Genomic DNA, 18,080 nt, shown 5'->3' on the forward strand with positions numbered 1-18,080 from the left:
TATGACCCCCGATGTCCGATGTCTTAATCTCGACATCATGACTTGGCATAAAAGAGTAGTTAAGGAAAAACTGCCGTTTGTGGATGAACCCCGGATTGGTGAAATGACAGTAAAATGGTTTCCGGAGTTTGTAGTAGATTCTGTACTGCAGCAATTTGCGCGCAGACAATTAGGAAGATTACGCTGGATTATGCCATGCAGGCAACATATTTTATAGGCATGAGTGCCCGAATCGTTGAAGCGTTCGCTCATTGATATCGGTCACAAAATATGTGGATGTGCTCATCTTCGAAGGATTTGTTGCTCTCTTATGAAAATGCATCTAATAAGTTGAAAGACAATATATCCCCTAGCCTCGAGTCTAGGCGCTATATATCCCATTCCATGTTGCCTTGATATTGGTTCCGGCATACAAACATTCCGTGTTGACGTTTTGAGTTTTGTTAATGGTCCAAATCAAAGTCCCAATCATCATCGTCGCCATAACCGCCTTCGGAGACAACACTCTCACGCATAGTTCGCTCTTCTCTCTCCTCGTTTGAGTCGTATCTAAGAAATCAAGGAGGTCCGTGGGCGAGGGAGTGCTTATGGCATACAACACCTGGAACTATGAATTATTTTCGTAACATTAATTAAGATTGCTGCGTTCAAATTTCATGAATTCGAAATAAAGATCAATATCCAACGCGGAGATTTGAAAAACCTGAGCGCTCATCGAAAAACTCTTCCTCGAAGATAGTAGCGACTAAGCCCGATATTGTCGGTGGCAAGTATTCGAGAATCATGGCGGTAAGTTCACGGGGAAGCCGCCGGGATAGAACGTCGTCAATCTCTTGCCTCACATCAGGTTGTTGTGGGCTTATTTCCCTGGTGGTCGGAATCTGTTGATATACACCTATCAGCACACCTAAAAAGACAGAGAACACCAACTGGTTTAAAAGATGATCCTTGGTAGACCGGTTAATGGAAAAACACTTTCCTGGCTGCTGGGGTCGCAAATATAGAATATTAAGAGTTTACAATGGCCTGGTCTATCAGTCTCTTGGATAGTTATTCCCATATCCATATTGTGCGCTAGCCTCCAGTCCTTGCCGTTGGAGGTTTCTTTGACCTGCAGACTGAAGATAATCTCAGGATCCTCGATATTCTGTTACGGATAACAATAAATCCCTGTCGCGACAATTCGTTCGTTCTAGCAAAACGTCGGTTAGTAAGTAGTTAGCGGAGAGAGGTCCCTAGCTCAAGATATATATTGCTGATAAGAATCCATATAGACGGATCAATGCAATCATGGACACCGCAGGGCAGATTTAATTCGGATAACAAATCTTACCAGAGCTCCTTCCGTCATCCAACCTCCTCTCGTAACGAATTTTGAATTCCGCGGGCAAAGGGTTATATTCATCAGCCTGACGATAACTTTCACTGTCCGGCCTTGCAAACTTGTACCCTGGTCCAACCGTGGCGGCTCCCACCGACGGTCCCGTTTCCTTCGATAGAGCGCCAATTCCCTGACTTTGATCCTACGTTGACGTGGTGACGGTTTAGGACAGCAGTTCCCCCTAACTGGATCATCATCCCTCACTTTCATCCTCCATCTCTCCCTCTGAGCTCTTACTATTAAAATCTTCCTGGAGCCTTTTATCTTTCTGGAATTGGTCCAAAAGCCGTTCCCACCGTCTCTTGTGCGTTTTCACTGGGAGCTTCCAGATCTCTGGCTCGGGTGGCGGACTTCTAACCCTCCTGCACATATACTTTCCTTCTTTGATATCTGCAAGGGTTCGGTCGAACATTGGAACAAAATATGTTTTCAAGTACCAGATAAAGCAATTGCATTAAAGCCAGGTTATTGATATACGATGCGATTTTAGTACTCTTTCCGTCAGGCGAAACCTCGAATTCAGAGGGGAGCCAGCAGAACCTCCAAGAGTATAGATTGCTTCCAAGAAACCCGTGGTTAGGCGATCAGACCGTAGTACCATCATCTAAAACGGTGCAGCCGTAAACTATGGGCCAGCAATAAGGGTTTACTAAATCGGCGACTTGGTCTTCATCAACCAAGCGCCATTTGTCTTTTATATATAAGGAAGATATTTTCAAGAGTATCCATCGCTAGAGACATCAGTTTAAATTTACTTGAAGAAGAAGGTATTACCCACCATCTTTAAGCTTGAGTTTCAGCCCATCATTGTCTAAGAAGTCATCTTCTCGCCAGACACAATCTATATCCGACTCTATGAAGCTCCCCTGTCCTCTCAATGCTCTCACATAAGGCTCATATCCTTTTACCAAGTCGTCATAAACCATGTTTATATATATCTTCTTTTCGCCATACCAACACTTTTTCTTCACGTAAATACCGGTCTTTTCTTTGTGCATCTCGTAGTAATTCGACAAAATAAGCACGATCTTTTAGTTTATTCGTCCAATTCTAGTGATCGCGGAAGGAAGACGAGAACCGACGTTGGTATTGTTCGACATATGTGAGCGCTTTGGGTCTTTCGTCGTCATGGAGGTCTAGTGGATGGGGAAGATAGTCTATAGCTGAATATTTCTTCGAGTTTTTGGCTTGACGGGCCTTCATTATGTCCATTATGATAGAATCTGCAATGTGATCAAGGGTGCATAGCTTCCTTTTTTATATTTGAGTGAAATGTGAAAGTGAGGAAATCACACACGGTGAATGCAAAGGAAGCATTCTACCAATGACACAACCCAACGAGAAACTCGAAGCTACTGCCCTTGCCAACATGCAACATGTCAAGGTGCGTTTTTTGATGTTCCCGCTTGCAAGGTCCAGTGATAGCCTGACGCCCGACGTTAAGCTCTCTTATAATTTGTTATCATTCTTTTCTGTCCAAATTTCGAGTTTGCCGCAGGTGTGGTTATTTTCAAGCCCTTAAACCGAGATACCGCAATAGATGCGTTTTGGAGCAGAAGAAATCTATTGGATGTTTGCTGGTCGCTAAATTTGGTGCCGAGTCACTCTGTTTTCTGGATGATCCAAGTCCTGTTTTTTGCCCACCGAATGACTTCCATACCTACAACCTTCTAAACCCCCCGGAACTCTTACAAACCAGAGATATCTCTATAGATCTATTCCTTTTATAAAATCTTAAGAGTTGGTCCTAACCCAGATATACTTGAGGTTTGATACGTCCTACTGGCCTGATATCACCTAAGTTATGGATTCTGTCGAGAAACCGTTCTCCGGGGATCGATGCATCCCGGTACCCCATTTCTCAGGATCTGGAGGCCACCTCAAGTCGAATCCTTCGGAGCTCTTGAAGCATGAGTCGCACTGATGTCGAAAACGCACGCCTTCATCACATTCCTACAAGATCTAACCACGATTTCGATATGCAGCGAACCGTCTACGCATACCAATGTGTAACGATCACTCCATGATCCTTCTCTAGCTTTCACCAGAAGAGAAATACCCCCTCCCACTGCCAACAAACCCGGCGTGCGTATCCCTACTCTGTCTTTTCCTGCATCTTGCCCCTCCTTTAACGAGAATGCAGACCCCAGAAAAAAAAAATTAAATAAAATGTGGCTAACAAGAAAAAAGAACTGGCGGCAGCCGTCTCCATCCTAGCTACATCGAAGTTTGCGGCCTCAACGTCGTTTTTGTGATGTTTTCGTCTCCCCCGCCAAGTTTAAACATGGTCCACGCAACATTTCGTGGCGGATGCTCACCTTTGCTTTTACGAAATTAGTGGGAAAGGCACTTTTTTTCCTTTTCCCCGCCTTTTTCGCGAGGTAACCACAGAATACGGGATACGGATGGAAATGAAAGGTCCCCTCTCTCTTCTCTTACGACAACAGAAGAATCCCACGATGAGGAACGGAAATCATCCTGCAAAGTTAGCTATCGGCTATCTATCCTTCCCGCTTCTATAATAAGAGGCGTTTCGTCGAATATTCTGGGCAGCGAAATTATAGGGGTTCTTTTGAGCAGATCTTACGCGTTTGTCTCACGCTGCTGACCCGAAATGGAGAAAAAAGGAACACAACGGTCGGAAGGTCACGGGATGTGCAGATATTTTTGGTGGCATTTTTAGGAGGGGTTTTTTTTTTCCAACTGATTGGGTCGAGTTTGAAAATCTCCCATTGTTCCCGTCAGCATGGAAAAAGTCACAGAACGAATCCTTCAGGACTGAAGCTTCAAAAAAAATATGAAGCTCATGATATTGTTATGCGAAACTGGCACGATAATGATGGTGTTATCAAGGTGAGGGGAACGACAGCTGTCAGATGGAAGCGAAAGGGACACCAGACTAACCAAGATTCGGGATAAAGGGTCCGTTCCTCGACAGCCAGCAGCGCGATTATTTTCACGGGAGGACGCCTGGATGGCCTGCAAACACCCCTTGTTGGAATGAAAGCACGCCAACCCAGGTGCGGAAAAAGAAACGAACGGAGGAGAAGATTGAGAAGGTTGCTTTGGTGGGCCACTCTCTCGGTTGCCCTTATCCTGCCTGTGGTCTTGCCAGCTAACAGGCCCAAATTGGCCGCTCAGTCTCACCACCAAGACAGCCCAAAAATCAAAACAAAGAGGAGAGAGAGGGGCAAGGGTTTTTCCTTCGCACACGGTCTCTTGCATGGCCTACGCAGAAACTAGGCTTGTTTCGGTAAGGAAGCATTGATTCATCGTCCATTTAAAACCACCCGCAGCAGTCTGCTTCCCCCCCAATTTTCAAGTCCCGTAAATTTCTCTTGATATACATACCCCAGTGGCACCCATTTAATCTTTATTTTATTTTATTTTTTTATTTTTTATTTTTTATATTTTTTATTCCTTTTTCGATTTCGGGATTTCGCAGCAACCAAAAAAAAAAACACCCTTGAGACTGGCTAACCGCATTTCTTGGACTGGCGGAACAGAACCAACCGGACGAACCACCCCTTCTCTTAAATACGATCAGTCGCCACTGGCTAGATCCGTGTTTATTGGGCGATTTCTCTCTGCCTTTGGACTCCAACTCACGAGACCGCACTCCACCACACAACACATACTTTTCCCTCCATAAATTCTGTTACGAACTGACGACCAAAAGCAAAAGTTATTTTATACCCTTTTGCTTTTCTAATATTATTTTCGTGTCTATATTCAAAAAAGTAAGTTGTATCCACTCTTTTTTTTTTTTTTTTTTTTTTTTTGCCTTTTTCTTTTCCTTTGGTTCATTGGGTTATGCTTTTCGTCTTTTTGTGCCTGCTTTTATTATCACGGCACTGGTGGTGGATTTCATTGTTGGAGTTGGAATGCCATCTTTTTGGTGTGGTGTTTGCCCATGAATATCCCGGCCATCCTTCCCACTAGTCTGTACGCTTTGGGCCGAATATCAAAGCAACAGCAGCATAAAAGAGACAATTGATGGCGATGATAGAACCGCGCGTTGGTATCAAGAAAGATATCAAGACCCACGGGTGGTGGTAGACATGCATCTTGTGCACGGGTCCGGGGTATTCTTGGAGTGCTGTGCGAACTGATGTAGATACCCTTCTTTCGCACGTTGCAACGATTTTCCGCCGGCCCACTGGATGTGGATGTTGACTCTGGGTCTGTCAATATGGTCTTCTTAGTCAGCATATAAATTTTCCACCGCCGGCGTTTGGCCGGGTTTGATTTCAATCCTCAAATTATTCCCCTTTTTGCTTTTTTCCGCCGGCCCACTTCGTCTCGAGCTCCACAGCAACACTTTCACGATTGCATCGCTGTCGTCGCATCGCATCGCCGTCGACGCAGTTGGGCTGTGAAGCTTCTGGTCTGCTCTGGTCTGTCTACCACTGTTTGAACGAGTGCTTTTTTTTTTGTAATGGGATGGGTGCTAGGATATGATTTGTTATGATATGATGTGTTTTGCTTTGCTTTGTTAGATATGGTTAGGTTATTGGATGCATGAATGGATGTTGTTGAAGTTGAAGTTGAATTGGAGTTATTAAAGATCACAGCTGCTAACTGGAGCATAATATTGCTTGTTGTCTCGCCCGCAGGTGTATTACTTAATCTCCCAACGCACCTCTCTTTCCGTCTCCCTCCCATCCCATTCTCACCCCATCGCTACTCCCTCCTCCCACCAACCATCGCCGTCAACATAATCAACACCATCACCATCAACGTCGCACCGACATCATCAACATCACCAACGGCTATTGGTGGCACGCCTATTTCCCTAATAGTCGCTCTATAGCTGCTGATACAAACCTCCTCCTTCTCCTCCCAATATGGCAAACCTTCCTTCTTCCTCGCCCATTCCATCCTCGGATGCCGGTGCATCCAATACCTCCAAACCAGCTCCCCCAGCTACGACCACATCCACAGCCAACACCTCTGAGGGCGTTTCAACGTCAGATATCAAGAAGACGGAGAGTAACATTGAGCCTGATACTGCAGTTGCCACATCAGACCCCAACGGCAGCGGCAAAAGCAACACCCCACTAAACCCTATCACCGCGCCCTTATCCCCGCCTATCCCAACCCCTCCATTCAACGAGTCGTTTGATACCTCAGCTACCGGCCAACGGGCTATGAGCAACCTTACCCTGGAGTCCCCGGAAACCACATCGAAACCCGTCGAAATTCCCGGCACCGTCCCTGCCGTCGCCGGCGACTCCAGCATTTCCAACCAACCAATCACAGCTACTCCCGCAGATGTCCAACAACCCACTTCCGATCTTAAAGAAGCCCCCAAGACCTCCGAATCTCCAGAGGTACACATGAAGGACGCCGTTCCAACCCCGACTACGGAAGCTCCACCAAAATCGGAAGGGGGGCCAAAGGCAACACCAGCTGGCCAAGACGCCGAGATGCCAGATGCGCCAGCTCACACGTCCTCCCCGCCTTCCATGATGAGTTCCTCTTTGGTCCGTGCGCGATCGGAGTCCGCTGAACCTGAGCGTCCTAACAAGCGCCAGAAGACAGCTGAACCTGAATCGCTGCCAGATGCTGCTGCCCCCGAACACGCTGCTAAGGCCAATGGTTCTCCGCTATCGAAGGCAGAGGTTGCGAGTCCTGCTGCGATGGATACGAGCGCTGATCAACCTGGCACAGCCTCAGCTAGCGGTCCCGCTAAAGCTCCAGCCTTCACAGGAGACCCAATGCCAATCCATCAAGCGAAATTCGCCCTCTCCAACCTCAAAAATATCAAGCGACTTAAAGATGCTCAGGCTTTCCTGAACCCTGTCGACCCTGTCAAACTTCATCTTCCTACATACTTCGAAATCGTCAAGAACCCAATGTCGCTATTTGATATCGAGAAGAAGCTGACCGCGAATGAATACCATAACCCGGAAGAGTTAAAGGGTGATGTTCACCTGATGGTTCAGAATTCGATTTTGTTCAATGGAATTGAGCATGCTGTTACCCAGTCTGGGATTCATATTCGTGACAAATACCTCCATGCTCTCGAAAAAATGCCACCAGCAGAGATCATCTCGAAGTCGAAGCCTCAACCAAAGCGACCTGTCGTCTCCACGGCCGCGGCCGCGGCCGCGGCTGCTAGTATCCCATCCCCCGCCGTTAACACGCCAGACTCTAGGGTTCGTCGCGAATCGATTCGAGCCTCGGTCCCTACCTCAGCTATGTCGCCAACCGCTGCATCGCCCACCTTCTCATTGACTCCTGGAGGGGTTCCGCAAATCCGTCGAGACAGCATAGTAACTGCCGATGGCCGTCCGAAGCGCCCCATCCATGCTCCACCCCCAAAGGACTTGCCTTATTCCGACCTCAAACCCCGTCGTAAGAAGTCAGTTGCCGAATTCAAGTTTTGCGACAATATCATGAAGGAATTGTGGAAGAAACAGCACAATTCAATCGCCTATCCATTCTATAATCCAGTGGATCCCGTTGCACTTGAAATCCCTGACTATTTTAAGATAATCAAGAAGCCGATGGATATGTCGGAGATCCAACGAAAGCTCAACCACAACGAATACAATAACTCGAACGAGTTCGAGGCTGACATCCGTTTGATGTTCAACAACTGCTACAAGTTCAACCCTCCCAGTTCTCCGGTTTACGAGTGTGGCAAACAATTGGAAGCCGTGTTTGACGAGAAGTGGTCGCAGAAGCCAAGCTTCAAGGAAGAGACTCCAACTCCACCTGTTGTTGCTGAAGAGGAAGAGGGAGAAAACTCAGATGATGAAGAGAGTGACGAAGATGCGGCCCCGGCTCTTGAGATGCTTAAGGCTCAACTCAGCACCATCCACTCCCAAATCGAAACCATTGAGAAGAAGAAGAAATCTAAGAAGTCTCCTCCAGCTACCTCCAAGAAACACAAGAAATCAGGTAGCGCTGGAGCCGCTGTCGGGAAGGCTACCCCCAAGATGACACCATTGAATAAGAAGAAAGGGTCAAGCTCCAAAAAGAAGGAACCCCCCGTTCCATATATGACCTTCGCGCAAAAGACTGAGTTGAGCGAGCGTATTAATCAACTCTCGCCCCACAAGATGCAACAAGTGCTTTCGCTTATCAAAACGTACCACCCAGATCTCGCTGTAAGTTTCTATATACTTCCGGTATAATTCACAAATACTAATGATTCACAGGAGGGCGACGAAATTGAACTTGATATCGACGAGTTGGCTCCGGCTACTGTCCACAAGCTATACATCTTCGTTACCGAGAACACGCTGCCAACAGCCGAGTCTGCTGCCCCGGTCGCCCCCGCGCCTAAGATGCCGAAGGCCGTCCCGACAAAGCAACGGAAGAAGAACAAACCGATGTCTGCAACTGAGCAAGAGCGCAAGATTCGCGAAATTCAGAGTCAGATTGAAGGCTTCGAAGGAGGTTCTCCAACCGATGACGGACCAAGGTCTTTGGCCTCGATGGGAGCTAAGCGTATGTTTATAGCCGATGCAACACGTGATTACTTTCCTGATTGCTAATTTTTCTTTTTTTCAAAATTTCTAGAAGTTGAGAGTTCGAGCGATGATGATCCATCTTCCGGATCCGAGAGTGAGGAGGAATAAACCATTCCCGTTCTATTCGCTATGTTCTCTTAATACTTGCTACTTCTTTTATGCTTTTCTCCTACGGGTTTTCTGTTTTTTTCGTTCCGGATACCTCTTTCGTATTTCTTATTCCTGCTGATTTCCCCTTGCATACTTCTGGGCCTTCTCTGTTTTTCTTTCCCCCCCTCTTTTTTCTTTTACACTTTTAGTCTACTAGACAACACGCCTCTATTACGACCATCATATCCCCACGACTACTTTGGACTCAAACGCCGCCAAGCCTTTTTCCTAATATCTCACGAACTCTGCGAAGGACGTTTATGAAATCATGTGACACGTCATGAGCAAAGAACGATCGTGTATTTGTCGTTTCCATCATGAAACCATGAACAACTATCTGTCCTTTCCCCTCCGCCCCCTCTTCTCAACTACCGCTGTTGCTTTTTTTCCTAAACGAAATTCTATGTATTCAAACCCTAACCCGGCGTATTTATTGAGCCGAAGAAGAAAGAATAGGAGGAGGAGGAGGAAAGAATTATAGCAAAAAATGGCCCTGATGAAGGCTGGCTTATAAGCAATCGCCTTTCATAAATGAAAAAAAAAAAACTATTGTTTTTTTTTCAAGGTGGTTTTTGCTGTTGTTTCTTAAGTGAATTGTAGTAGACATTTGTAAACTTACGAGGTTCAAGTTGACTGGAAATGTTGAACCAAATTTGTATTGTGTGACGCGGACGCGTTAGATTTTGTTCAAGTTCTGTGTTGTCTCTGAGCTTCGGGTCGGGTACTGCATATATCCGGTACTCCTTGTTTGGACCCTTTACTATATTATGCAAGGCTGGATATATCTTCACCGGTCCCTGGAGCATTATGCATGGGAGTTTGACTGAAATTTTTAGTCCACGTGAATAACTAAATACAAAATTATGACTATGGGATCGAGTAAATTAGACTCTTCTCCTACAGGTATCAAATAACAAAGGACTATTCCACCGGGAAGAGGACCAACAAACTTTGGATTTCAAAAAATTATTATAAATTTATTTCTAATTAGAAAAAAATTCCAAAAAAATATAATTAGAAAGAAACTATTCGCAACATCACCTAATGGGTGGACAGACAGAGACTTGGGCGTTCAATGGCTAGAACGAATATTCGACCTAGAAACCAAAACTTCCAACGACCGCACATGCTGCTATTAAATGGTCATATCAGTACAAACTTCAGAAAGATATCATTACTTTGTATTTACTAATCTATAATACATATCATTTACAACCATTAGATGTTGGATTTAATGTAGTATATAGTAGACAATATTATAATGTCATGGCGGAATCGTCCGTTCTCAAGGTCGTTTACGAAAGAATAGAGGGGTAGTAAGCGAAATGGCCCACAAAATAGCCCGCAGGGTAGCCCACATTTTGAGTTCTTAACGCATCTTGGCATTCTTGTTCTATAAATCGTTTTCCTACCGACATTCTTTTGGATCGTCAACCAAGTTTCCTTTGAATAACGAATTTCCTTTGTTCAACTATTATACACTTATTGTATTTCTAAGTACGCATCGTTATCTTGTCATATATATATATATTATTCTCGGTCTTTTAGTTTCCTCCTCCTACACGTTCTATTCCAGATATCCTCTCTACGTATAGCTGATGGGGCAGTTGGTATAGAAATTTTTGTAGCGTTTGACTTTTTCCTTCAAACGTTCCCGGTGGACGGCACAAGCTTGCATATCGTCCCGCGAAGGGTGGCAACTCGTGGCTATCCGTGACCGGTGGGTTCTCTACTAGCAGTGGCAGTGGTGCAGGTAGAGACGTTTCTTCTACCGTTGGAGGCTGAGGTGTGACCACACGAAAGAGAGATGCTGGGATGCTAGCTGAGGAAGAGCCAGCAACGTTTCTATTTCTGTATCTGGCTGTTACTTGCTCTCTTTCTTCCAATCCTAGCTGCACGAATTGTTCCTGGTCGACAGTCGATTGTGCCTGGAACTCTTCCAGCGTCAAGGGGGCGTAAGATGAGGGGTCCATGGTCGATAAGGGTAGGTAAGATACGACTCGCAACGGGCGACGAGTCAATGTAAATGACTGGATAAACTGTCACCCTCGTTCTGGGTCGACTAGGATTGCTCACAGTAGAAGGGGGTCGAGCCGAATCGACATCTGCACCACTGCCACGGCCAGTAGAGAACCCACCGGTCACGGATAGCCACGAGTTGCCACCCTTCGCGGGACGATATGCAAGCTTGTGCCGTCCACCAGGAACGTTTGAAGGAAAAAGTCAAACGCTAAAAAACTTTCTATACCACTTAAGATACGCCGCATCACGCCTCGAGCACCCACGACAAGCTTAGACACACATAGTAGCTTGACATTTTATCCAGTGCCGATTCAAGTCGTCACTGGAGGGTAGCTATATATACACATTCTATATGCATGAGGCTGGACGTCCGGAGGACGTCCCTCCGTGAAAACTCTGCAGTTCGTGAAGGCTCTGTAAAAACTCTGCAGTTGTCTTTGCCGCCCAATTCGAGGCCTGCCGAAGGCAGCCGTATTTCCTATTTAGGAAATGTTGTGTGTTGTCGTGTGGTATTTCGGATACCGCCGTAGGTCTAGGACGAACGTCTAGGAGAGCGTCTCCTGACAAGGATAGTGCGGAAGATAGCAGTTATATAGAAGAAGAATAAATAAATTAATAGTAATAGTTAAAGATAGTAGGAGGGTTTACAATGTTGTTCCTGGAAGGGAACAAGTTGTCAAAGTGGAAGAGGCAAATTGGGAGGTCGATAGTTGAAGCTATCGTGAATCCCTTTTTATTGCTATTGAAGTTGTGAAGTGTCGATGTCGATGATTGTTGATGAAGAATTTTTTCTATGTGAGGGTTGCTTGGTTTAAATATTTAAATAGCAGGAAGCAGGACCACGTGACGACGTCACATGACGTTATAAAGCCTGTTGGGGCGCAACATACAATACAACACTAAGCTTTAATTTAGTATCCAACGCAACACAAAAAACACAAAAACTTTATCTTTAAAACCTCAGATTAACATAAACGCAATAATTTCTTTCTAATCATATCGTTTTAATTCTTTCTAATTAGAAATAAATTTATAATAATTTTTTGAAATCCAAAATTTATTGGTCCTCTTCCCAGTGTAGTAGTCTCTTCCCGGTGGAATACGTTAACAGATACATAAATACAAAACTGATGGTTATTAATACTCGGAGAGGAGACTTGCGATATTGTACCTTCATGAAGTCACATACACAAAGTCCCGAATTTTGATTTCCACTGGCTATAACCTTCGCATGGCGTTGACCTGAGGCACTTGTAGCTCGCCAAGCAGCTCCCTCGCATATGCCGCCGCGGTAAGAGCGGCATAGTTATGCCAATCGTCATTTTTGTGTGAGTCCGAATAATCACAGATTCCCCGAATGACAAGGCATGGAACAGCATTCATCACGCCAGCAGCTTCCATTTCAAAACACAGAACTTCCAACTCGGGATCGTTTGCGTATCGGTCTCTTTCAATCGGATTCTTCATAACAGTATTTGAGGATGCGATTGTTCCGTGATGGACCATAATCTCCCGGTCCTTATTACGGGTCCTGCGTACTTTCAGTTTCTCAGAACGACAATTCTGACAGTTTGGGCCACCTTGATGGGAGTAATCGGGTTGGTATAATCGATCCTCGGCGGGACGTTTAAAATCGGTCCATCTCTCCATCCGTTTGATGCTAGCGGCAATTTTGTCGGGTCCATCATGGTTTTCTTGAAGCTGTTGCATGGAACTGACGGCTGCGAGAAGGAGCGGTGGAGGCCTATTTAGATGGCCAGTCAATCGGAAAGAACCGTCATGCAGTTTCTTTCCAAGGTCAAGCTGTACTACTCCCCCAAGCTGTTCGTGCGGTGTACTAACAACCACATCGCCCAGTCGAATATCGTGTTTATTGCTGGGAGCACCTCCTCCAATGCCGACCATCAAGGCAAACCTCAAGTTGGGAAAGGACCGAACCATACCTCCAGCGACAAGAGCACCTTCAACTGTCGCATACATGCCCTCTGGTAAGCTGGCGATAACTACTCCGTGGCCTTTAATGGTACCAAAGATGTAGGAATTATTATCATCACGGGAATCCAAATCGACTGGACGGCCAGGCTCATGTTCATCGAGCATCGAACGGGCGGCGAAGTATTCCTCTTTTAGAGCACATATCCAGCCGACTGTATATTTCTCGACAGAAAATCTTGACATTTTGTTTGAATCTGTGATAGATTTTGAGGGGTGTTTGCGTCGCTGATATCGTATAAATTTTTTAAGTGTAGAGTATAGTGTATAGAGTGAGTTTATGAAGCTTAAGGGATCTAGTTTTCATACAACATTCGAGGCAGGCAACTACTTATTAAATAACAATGAAGAATTTTATCATCCTTGAAGTCCGACATCGCTTAACAGGCAACATTGTAGCGTCGTTGGGACCGGCGACGTCTACTGTGTTGGAAAGGCCGCCATGCGTGCCGTGCCGTACACGCACAGTACACATGAAACCCTTGACTTTAATTAAACCCACCGTTCGTCCAATAATCAAGCATAGAGAGAGAAAAGTTTAAATTTTTATGAGATGGCGAAGCCGGCGCGCGGCTAAGGTTGGGCCGCGCGCGAACACAGCGGGGAGAGCGCCTGAGCTGGGTCGTTTACGGGCGAAGATTCATGTCAAAAACGCAGCTTCAATGCATCGACGATGGCCAACGGGAATATTTTACATGTCCATTATTAGAAATGGCACACCATACACTGTAGAATTAGGTTAGTGGGTATATCTATTTATATAACTTTACGGCGAGGTTATAACGCACCTTTGCAGAAAGAAGTCTCGCGGCCTAACCGCCATTTCGAATTCGGGGCACTCTTTCAAAAAATCATGAATAAAAAGGGAAACATGTAACCTGCGAAATTATGCAATTGGGGCTTCGGTCTTCTCGGCCTTCTCGGCAGCGTCCTGCGCCTGCTCGGCCCATGTACCGCGAGGAGTCTCCGGTTCAACTGGAGTCTCGGGTGCCTTCTCTGCTTTTGGTTTCGACCCAGGGAGCGCCGGGAACTCGGCTTCATTGCTAACATCAGCCGGTGCGGTCTGTCGTCCCCGATTGTTGCTGTTGGCAGGTTGATGCCCCCCACGCCCAAAACTTCCCCCTCTATCACCTCTACCGAGGCCCCCTCTACCTCTTCCACCTCTTCCACGACCGCGAGGCGAGTGAAACGACCGATCTGCATCGCCTCCCGCGACGCCCCCTTCGCTCTCTCTCGAGTAACTAGCGTCAGGGTTGGAAACGAACCCAGAAACACCACCATGTGCTCCTCGGCGAGATCTGTTCGTGTAACCTGATGGGTTATAATCCTCCTCGTTTTTGCTAACATCCCATTCCCGATTTGATACTGCCTTTAGCTTCCGTTGACGGTTTTGCTCCCGCTCGGCACTTGTATAATAGTTAATTTCAGTATATCAAACCCGAGGGCGATTTTGAAAGCTACTCACTCGAGTTCCTTTTTCTTTTTCCCATCTTCGATTTGTTTCTTCCTCTCATCAGCTCTTCGTTTCACTTCCTCCGCCTTCCTGACCTGCTCTGCTTCATTAAATTTCTGTTCGTCTTCAGCGGCACGCTGGAGTTTCTCAATTCGAGCTTGGTTCTTGAGTCGCACGGCTTCCATGCGACTCGCTAATTCCTCCTCGGTAAGTTTCTGACGACTCGGTCCGCCAGTCACAATACGATTTCGGGATGGGAATTCTTTGCGTGGTATCCCCGCGGCGGGGCCAGCTGGTGGAGCAGCTGTGGGGTTCTCCGCTTCGCCCTCCGGACTTGGCACCGACTCTGTTGCTTCTGTTACTTCTGGAGTCTGATCTGTTTCCGGCGGTGTCTCCTTCGCGCCTTCTTCTGCTGGGGCATTGCTTTCCGTGGGAGGAGTTGAAACAGGAGCAGAGGCAGCAGGGGTGGGTGCAGTAGGAGCTGGTGCGAACCTGCTCACGATACTACTTCCTGCGCCATCTGCTCCTTTCCACTCGTTCGTCGGCGGTGGACCATTATGACCGCCTCTACCACCTCGACCTCTAGGTACACCTCTACCTCTTCCCCTTCCACGCCCATTGCCGCGACCACGCCCGTTATTGCCGTGCGCCTTGGGACCCGTTGGAATCACGACGTTCTCCTTTGGAGGGTTGGGCACTATCTCGTCATCGAAAAGGTCTTCGGCCGGCCGCCCAGTGTTCGAAAAGTCGTCCTCAAGTGAGGGAATGGTTTGCATATCTTCCGCCTATTCATTTTTCATGAGCGTGTGTCAATATCGTTCAATGAAATTTTCTGTCGCAAAAGTTGCCTGAAAACCTTAAACCGCAAACGCCCCATTTTGAGGAGCCGATGAATTATGTATATTATTACAATCTCAAGTACGAGAGTTCTGAGGAGAATATTATGGTCTTACCATCTTGATGTTTATATATAGTTAATGAAGGCGAGGACCAGAAATTGTGAACAGGATTCGTGCGTGCGTGGATATGATCAAGTGGAACAAAAATTTGATAGACGGATAGCGGTAGGCCCACAGCTGGTATTTAGGAGGGGAATGAGACCTTGCCCCGCTGCGAACTAGTCTCAATATTTAACCTACGCCTGGCCTGTTCCCCGCGCCATACTAATCCTGCCTCTTCGCGCTAGTTCCTAGCGACGGATGGCGAGCAAACAGCCAAACAAGTTTTTTTTTTTTTTTTTTTTTTCGGCTCGGCGCGGCGACATAGTAAATCATGAAAAAAAAAAAAAAAAAAAAAAAAAAAAAAAAAAAAAAAAAAATTTGTATCTGGTGATGACATAGTAGTAAATATATTGTACAGGTTCGCTGCATTTCGTCTATGTATAAAGCGCATTTCAAGCCGTACAGTAATATTCTTTTGAGGGTATCCTTGAACGCCGAAAAAAACCACAGATATGGTACAAATGTCTGGTGTGGAGCCGCACAAAACTATTCCCTGAAAAATTAGTACGTGACGAGGTTCTATCACCTTGCAGGAGGCCTGTAGAATCTTGCGACTGCAGGGCCCAATTCCTCTCGCTTCGATTCTGCAAGGCCCTGGGCTGCCCTCTTCCGCTTTTCCTTCATCTCCTCGAGTTTGAGACGCTTTAGGTCGATAATGTTTTTCTTGCCTGACTTGCGAAGGTGCCGCCTGAGTGCAGAGTTCTTGCCTCTCTGGCGGTTCTTTATTTGTATTTTCTCTTCGGCCTGTAATAGAATTTGTTAGTTACTTGCAATGAGAATTGACGTTATATCAAACAGCGACACATACCTTTTTTTTCTCGGCGTCTTGCCACGTCTCCCCATCCTTCTCTGAAGCCTTTCTCCGATCCAACGTGCCAATGAAGTCTGGATCTAATGATATCATCTCCGGCTTCAATTTATTTAACAACAATTTAACCTCGGCTTCTTGTCTTTGTTTCTTGCTCTCAAACGGATTCAACTCCAAGGCATCAAAGTTGGCTTCTCCGGCCCCGGGGACGATAATGGATTCAAATCCTTCTGCATGTCCAACACCGAGGACATCCTCGAATGGGCAGAATCTAACATCTTCGACAAAATTTGCGGGTGTGTGGTGCTGAAGATATGGCGAATTTGCCTTTGTCCGCAAAGCATCCTTCCATACTTGTGTATGGGATCCCCACCCAACCGCTAGCATGCCCCGATCAGATATGTGGAGTGACTTCGCTGGTATGGGTGTCGAATAACTATGCACTTTCTTGTACATTCGAATATCCCAGATACTAACGAGTGATTCTTGACCCGCTGTCGCCATGTAATACCCTTCTCTATCTACCGCAACTGCCCTGACTGGGCCTTTGTGACAAAGCATCTTGACTAATGGTGTCGTCATATTCGGTGACCATAGTGTGACTAGTCCTTTCGCATGCCCAACGTGTATGATCGCATTCCGCTGGTTTTGTGTCATCGACATCGGGCTTCCAAGCTTCGTATTGATCTCACAGAGGTGTTGACCAGTTGACGTGTCTTGGTATTTCAGCCAGCCCGCATTTCCGATTGTAGCGAGAAGAAAGTGGTATGGCAGGAACTCCATGTTTGTAACTTCGATGTGGCTCTTCAGGCAGTGAATTTCAATTCCCTTTAGATCATAGATGTAAACGTATTTCTTTTGGGAGACGGCGAAGAACTGAGAGTTATGAAGCCACCTAATACCAATATTAGCAATTCATTTGTTTCCGATGAAAAATTTGCCTTACTTGACGTCACGAATCGTTTCGTTCAACTGTAACTCGGTATGCAAGGAAGATGACCGCCAGTCGAACGCTGCGACATGGCCTTTCCTTCCTCCAAGCAACAAATCTGTACCGTTCCGATTGTAGTCGATACAATATGGTCCAAAAGTCGGCAACTTCAACTCAAACCCCTTCTTCGCTGTTCCGACATCCAATTCCTTCTGGAGATCCTTCTGCGAAAAGTGGTATGTCTTCTCAAGGCCCTCAGCCTCCAAGTAACCAGGGGTCTCCTCCAGTAATAACTCAGCAGCCTTAGCTTGTACAGCTCCTTCCTTGAATTTATGTTCCATGCGCTTCATGTTCTCCCGTAGTCTCTTCGTTTTGATGCTCTTAACGGGTACCTGCGCACCCCTGCCATACTGTTCGACGGCATTTTTTCTGAATGTCTGGATCGCCTTTTCTTCGGCTTCGGTATCGGTATCGTGTCGGTGCTTTTGCAGTGAAGTTTTAGCAGAAACTTTTGTAAGCCGGGTCGAGGCGACCACCGTCGGGCCTTCGTCGTCTGAAGCCATGATGGTTGGAATGCTGGTTCGGTAAGGTGAGGATTGAAGGTGGTCTGAACTTTTTTTTTTTTTTTGTTCGCGACGATTTTTGGTTTTAGCTGCAGCTCACGTGCTGATAAGTCGCACACAAAAAAAAACACAAGCAACAAATTTTCTGCATCATTTTTTTAAATTTTTTTATCGGAGCTTCCATACCACAATAGCCTGCGATCTTGCAGCAGCTTACAATTCGGCCTTAAACCCTCCGAACATTGCATGTTTATACTCCAATACGGCTGAAAATACCTCAAACGTACCTATCGAA

At 46.1% G+C, this 18,080-nt stretch overlaps 5 protein-coding genes across 5 annotated transcripts; 2 read left to right on the top strand and 3 right to left on the bottom strand.

Moving 5' to 3' along the window:
- Positions 1–4,198: 4,198 nt before the first annotated feature.
- Positions 4,199–4,918, top strand: DFL_006820 (uncharacterized protein; the record flags this gene model as incomplete). Its single annotated transcript, XM_067636308.1, has 5 exons — positions 4,199–4,234; positions 4,303–4,449; positions 4,523–4,577; positions 4,625–4,634; positions 4,888–4,918. 5 exons carry the CDS (start codon positions 4,199–4,201, stop codon positions 4,916–4,918), a joined length of 279 nt encoding a protein of 92 aa, XP_067487938.1.
- Positions 4,919–6,228: 1,310 nt separating this feature from the next.
- DFL_006821 (uncharacterized protein) lies at positions 6,229–8,973 on the top strand (the record flags this gene model as incomplete). The annotated part of the gene is made up of 3 exons (XM_067636309.1): positions 6,229–8,499; positions 8,551–8,842; positions 8,915–8,973. The coding sequence occupies 3 exons, from the start codon at positions 6,229–6,231 to the stop codon at positions 8,971–8,973; spliced, it is 2,622 nt and encodes an 873-aa protein (XP_067487939.1).
- Positions 8,974–12,255: 3,282 nt separating this feature from the next.
- On the bottom strand, positions 12,256–13,215 carry DFL_006822 (uncharacterized protein; the record flags this gene model as incomplete). The annotated part of the gene is made up of 1 exon (XM_067636310.1): positions 12,256–13,215. One exon carries the CDS (start codon positions 13,213–13,215, stop codon positions 12,256–12,258), a length of 960 nt encoding a protein of 319 aa, XP_067487940.1.
- A 700-nt stretch (positions 13,216–13,915) lies between these two features.
- Positions 13,916–15,438, bottom strand: DFL_006823 (uncharacterized protein; the record flags this gene model as incomplete). The annotated part of the gene is made up of 3 exons (XM_067636311.1): positions 13,916–14,435; positions 14,495–15,267; positions 15,436–15,438. 3 exons carry the CDS (start codon positions 15,436–15,438, stop codon positions 13,916–13,918), a joined length of 1,296 nt encoding a protein of 431 aa, XP_067487941.1.
- A 567-nt stretch (positions 15,439–16,005) lies between these two features.
- DFL_006824 (uncharacterized protein) lies at positions 16,006–17,785 on the bottom strand (the record flags this gene model as incomplete). Its single annotated transcript, XM_067636312.1, has 3 exons — positions 16,006–16,227; positions 16,292–17,186; positions 17,238–17,785. The coding sequence occupies 3 exons, from the start codon at positions 17,783–17,785 to the stop codon at positions 16,006–16,008; spliced, it is 1,665 nt and encodes a 554-aa protein (XP_067487942.1).
- Between the last annotated feature and the right edge of the window lie 295 nt (positions 17,786–18,080).

Source organism: Arthrobotrys flagrans, assembly GCF_004000055.1.
Source record: "Arthrobotrys flagrans strain CBS H-5679 chromosome Unknown unitig_8, whole genome shotgun sequence".
In the NCBI taxonomy this organism is placed as follows: Eukaryota; Fungi; Ascomycota; class Orbiliomycetes; order Orbiliales; family Orbiliaceae; genus Arthrobotrys; species Arthrobotrys flagrans.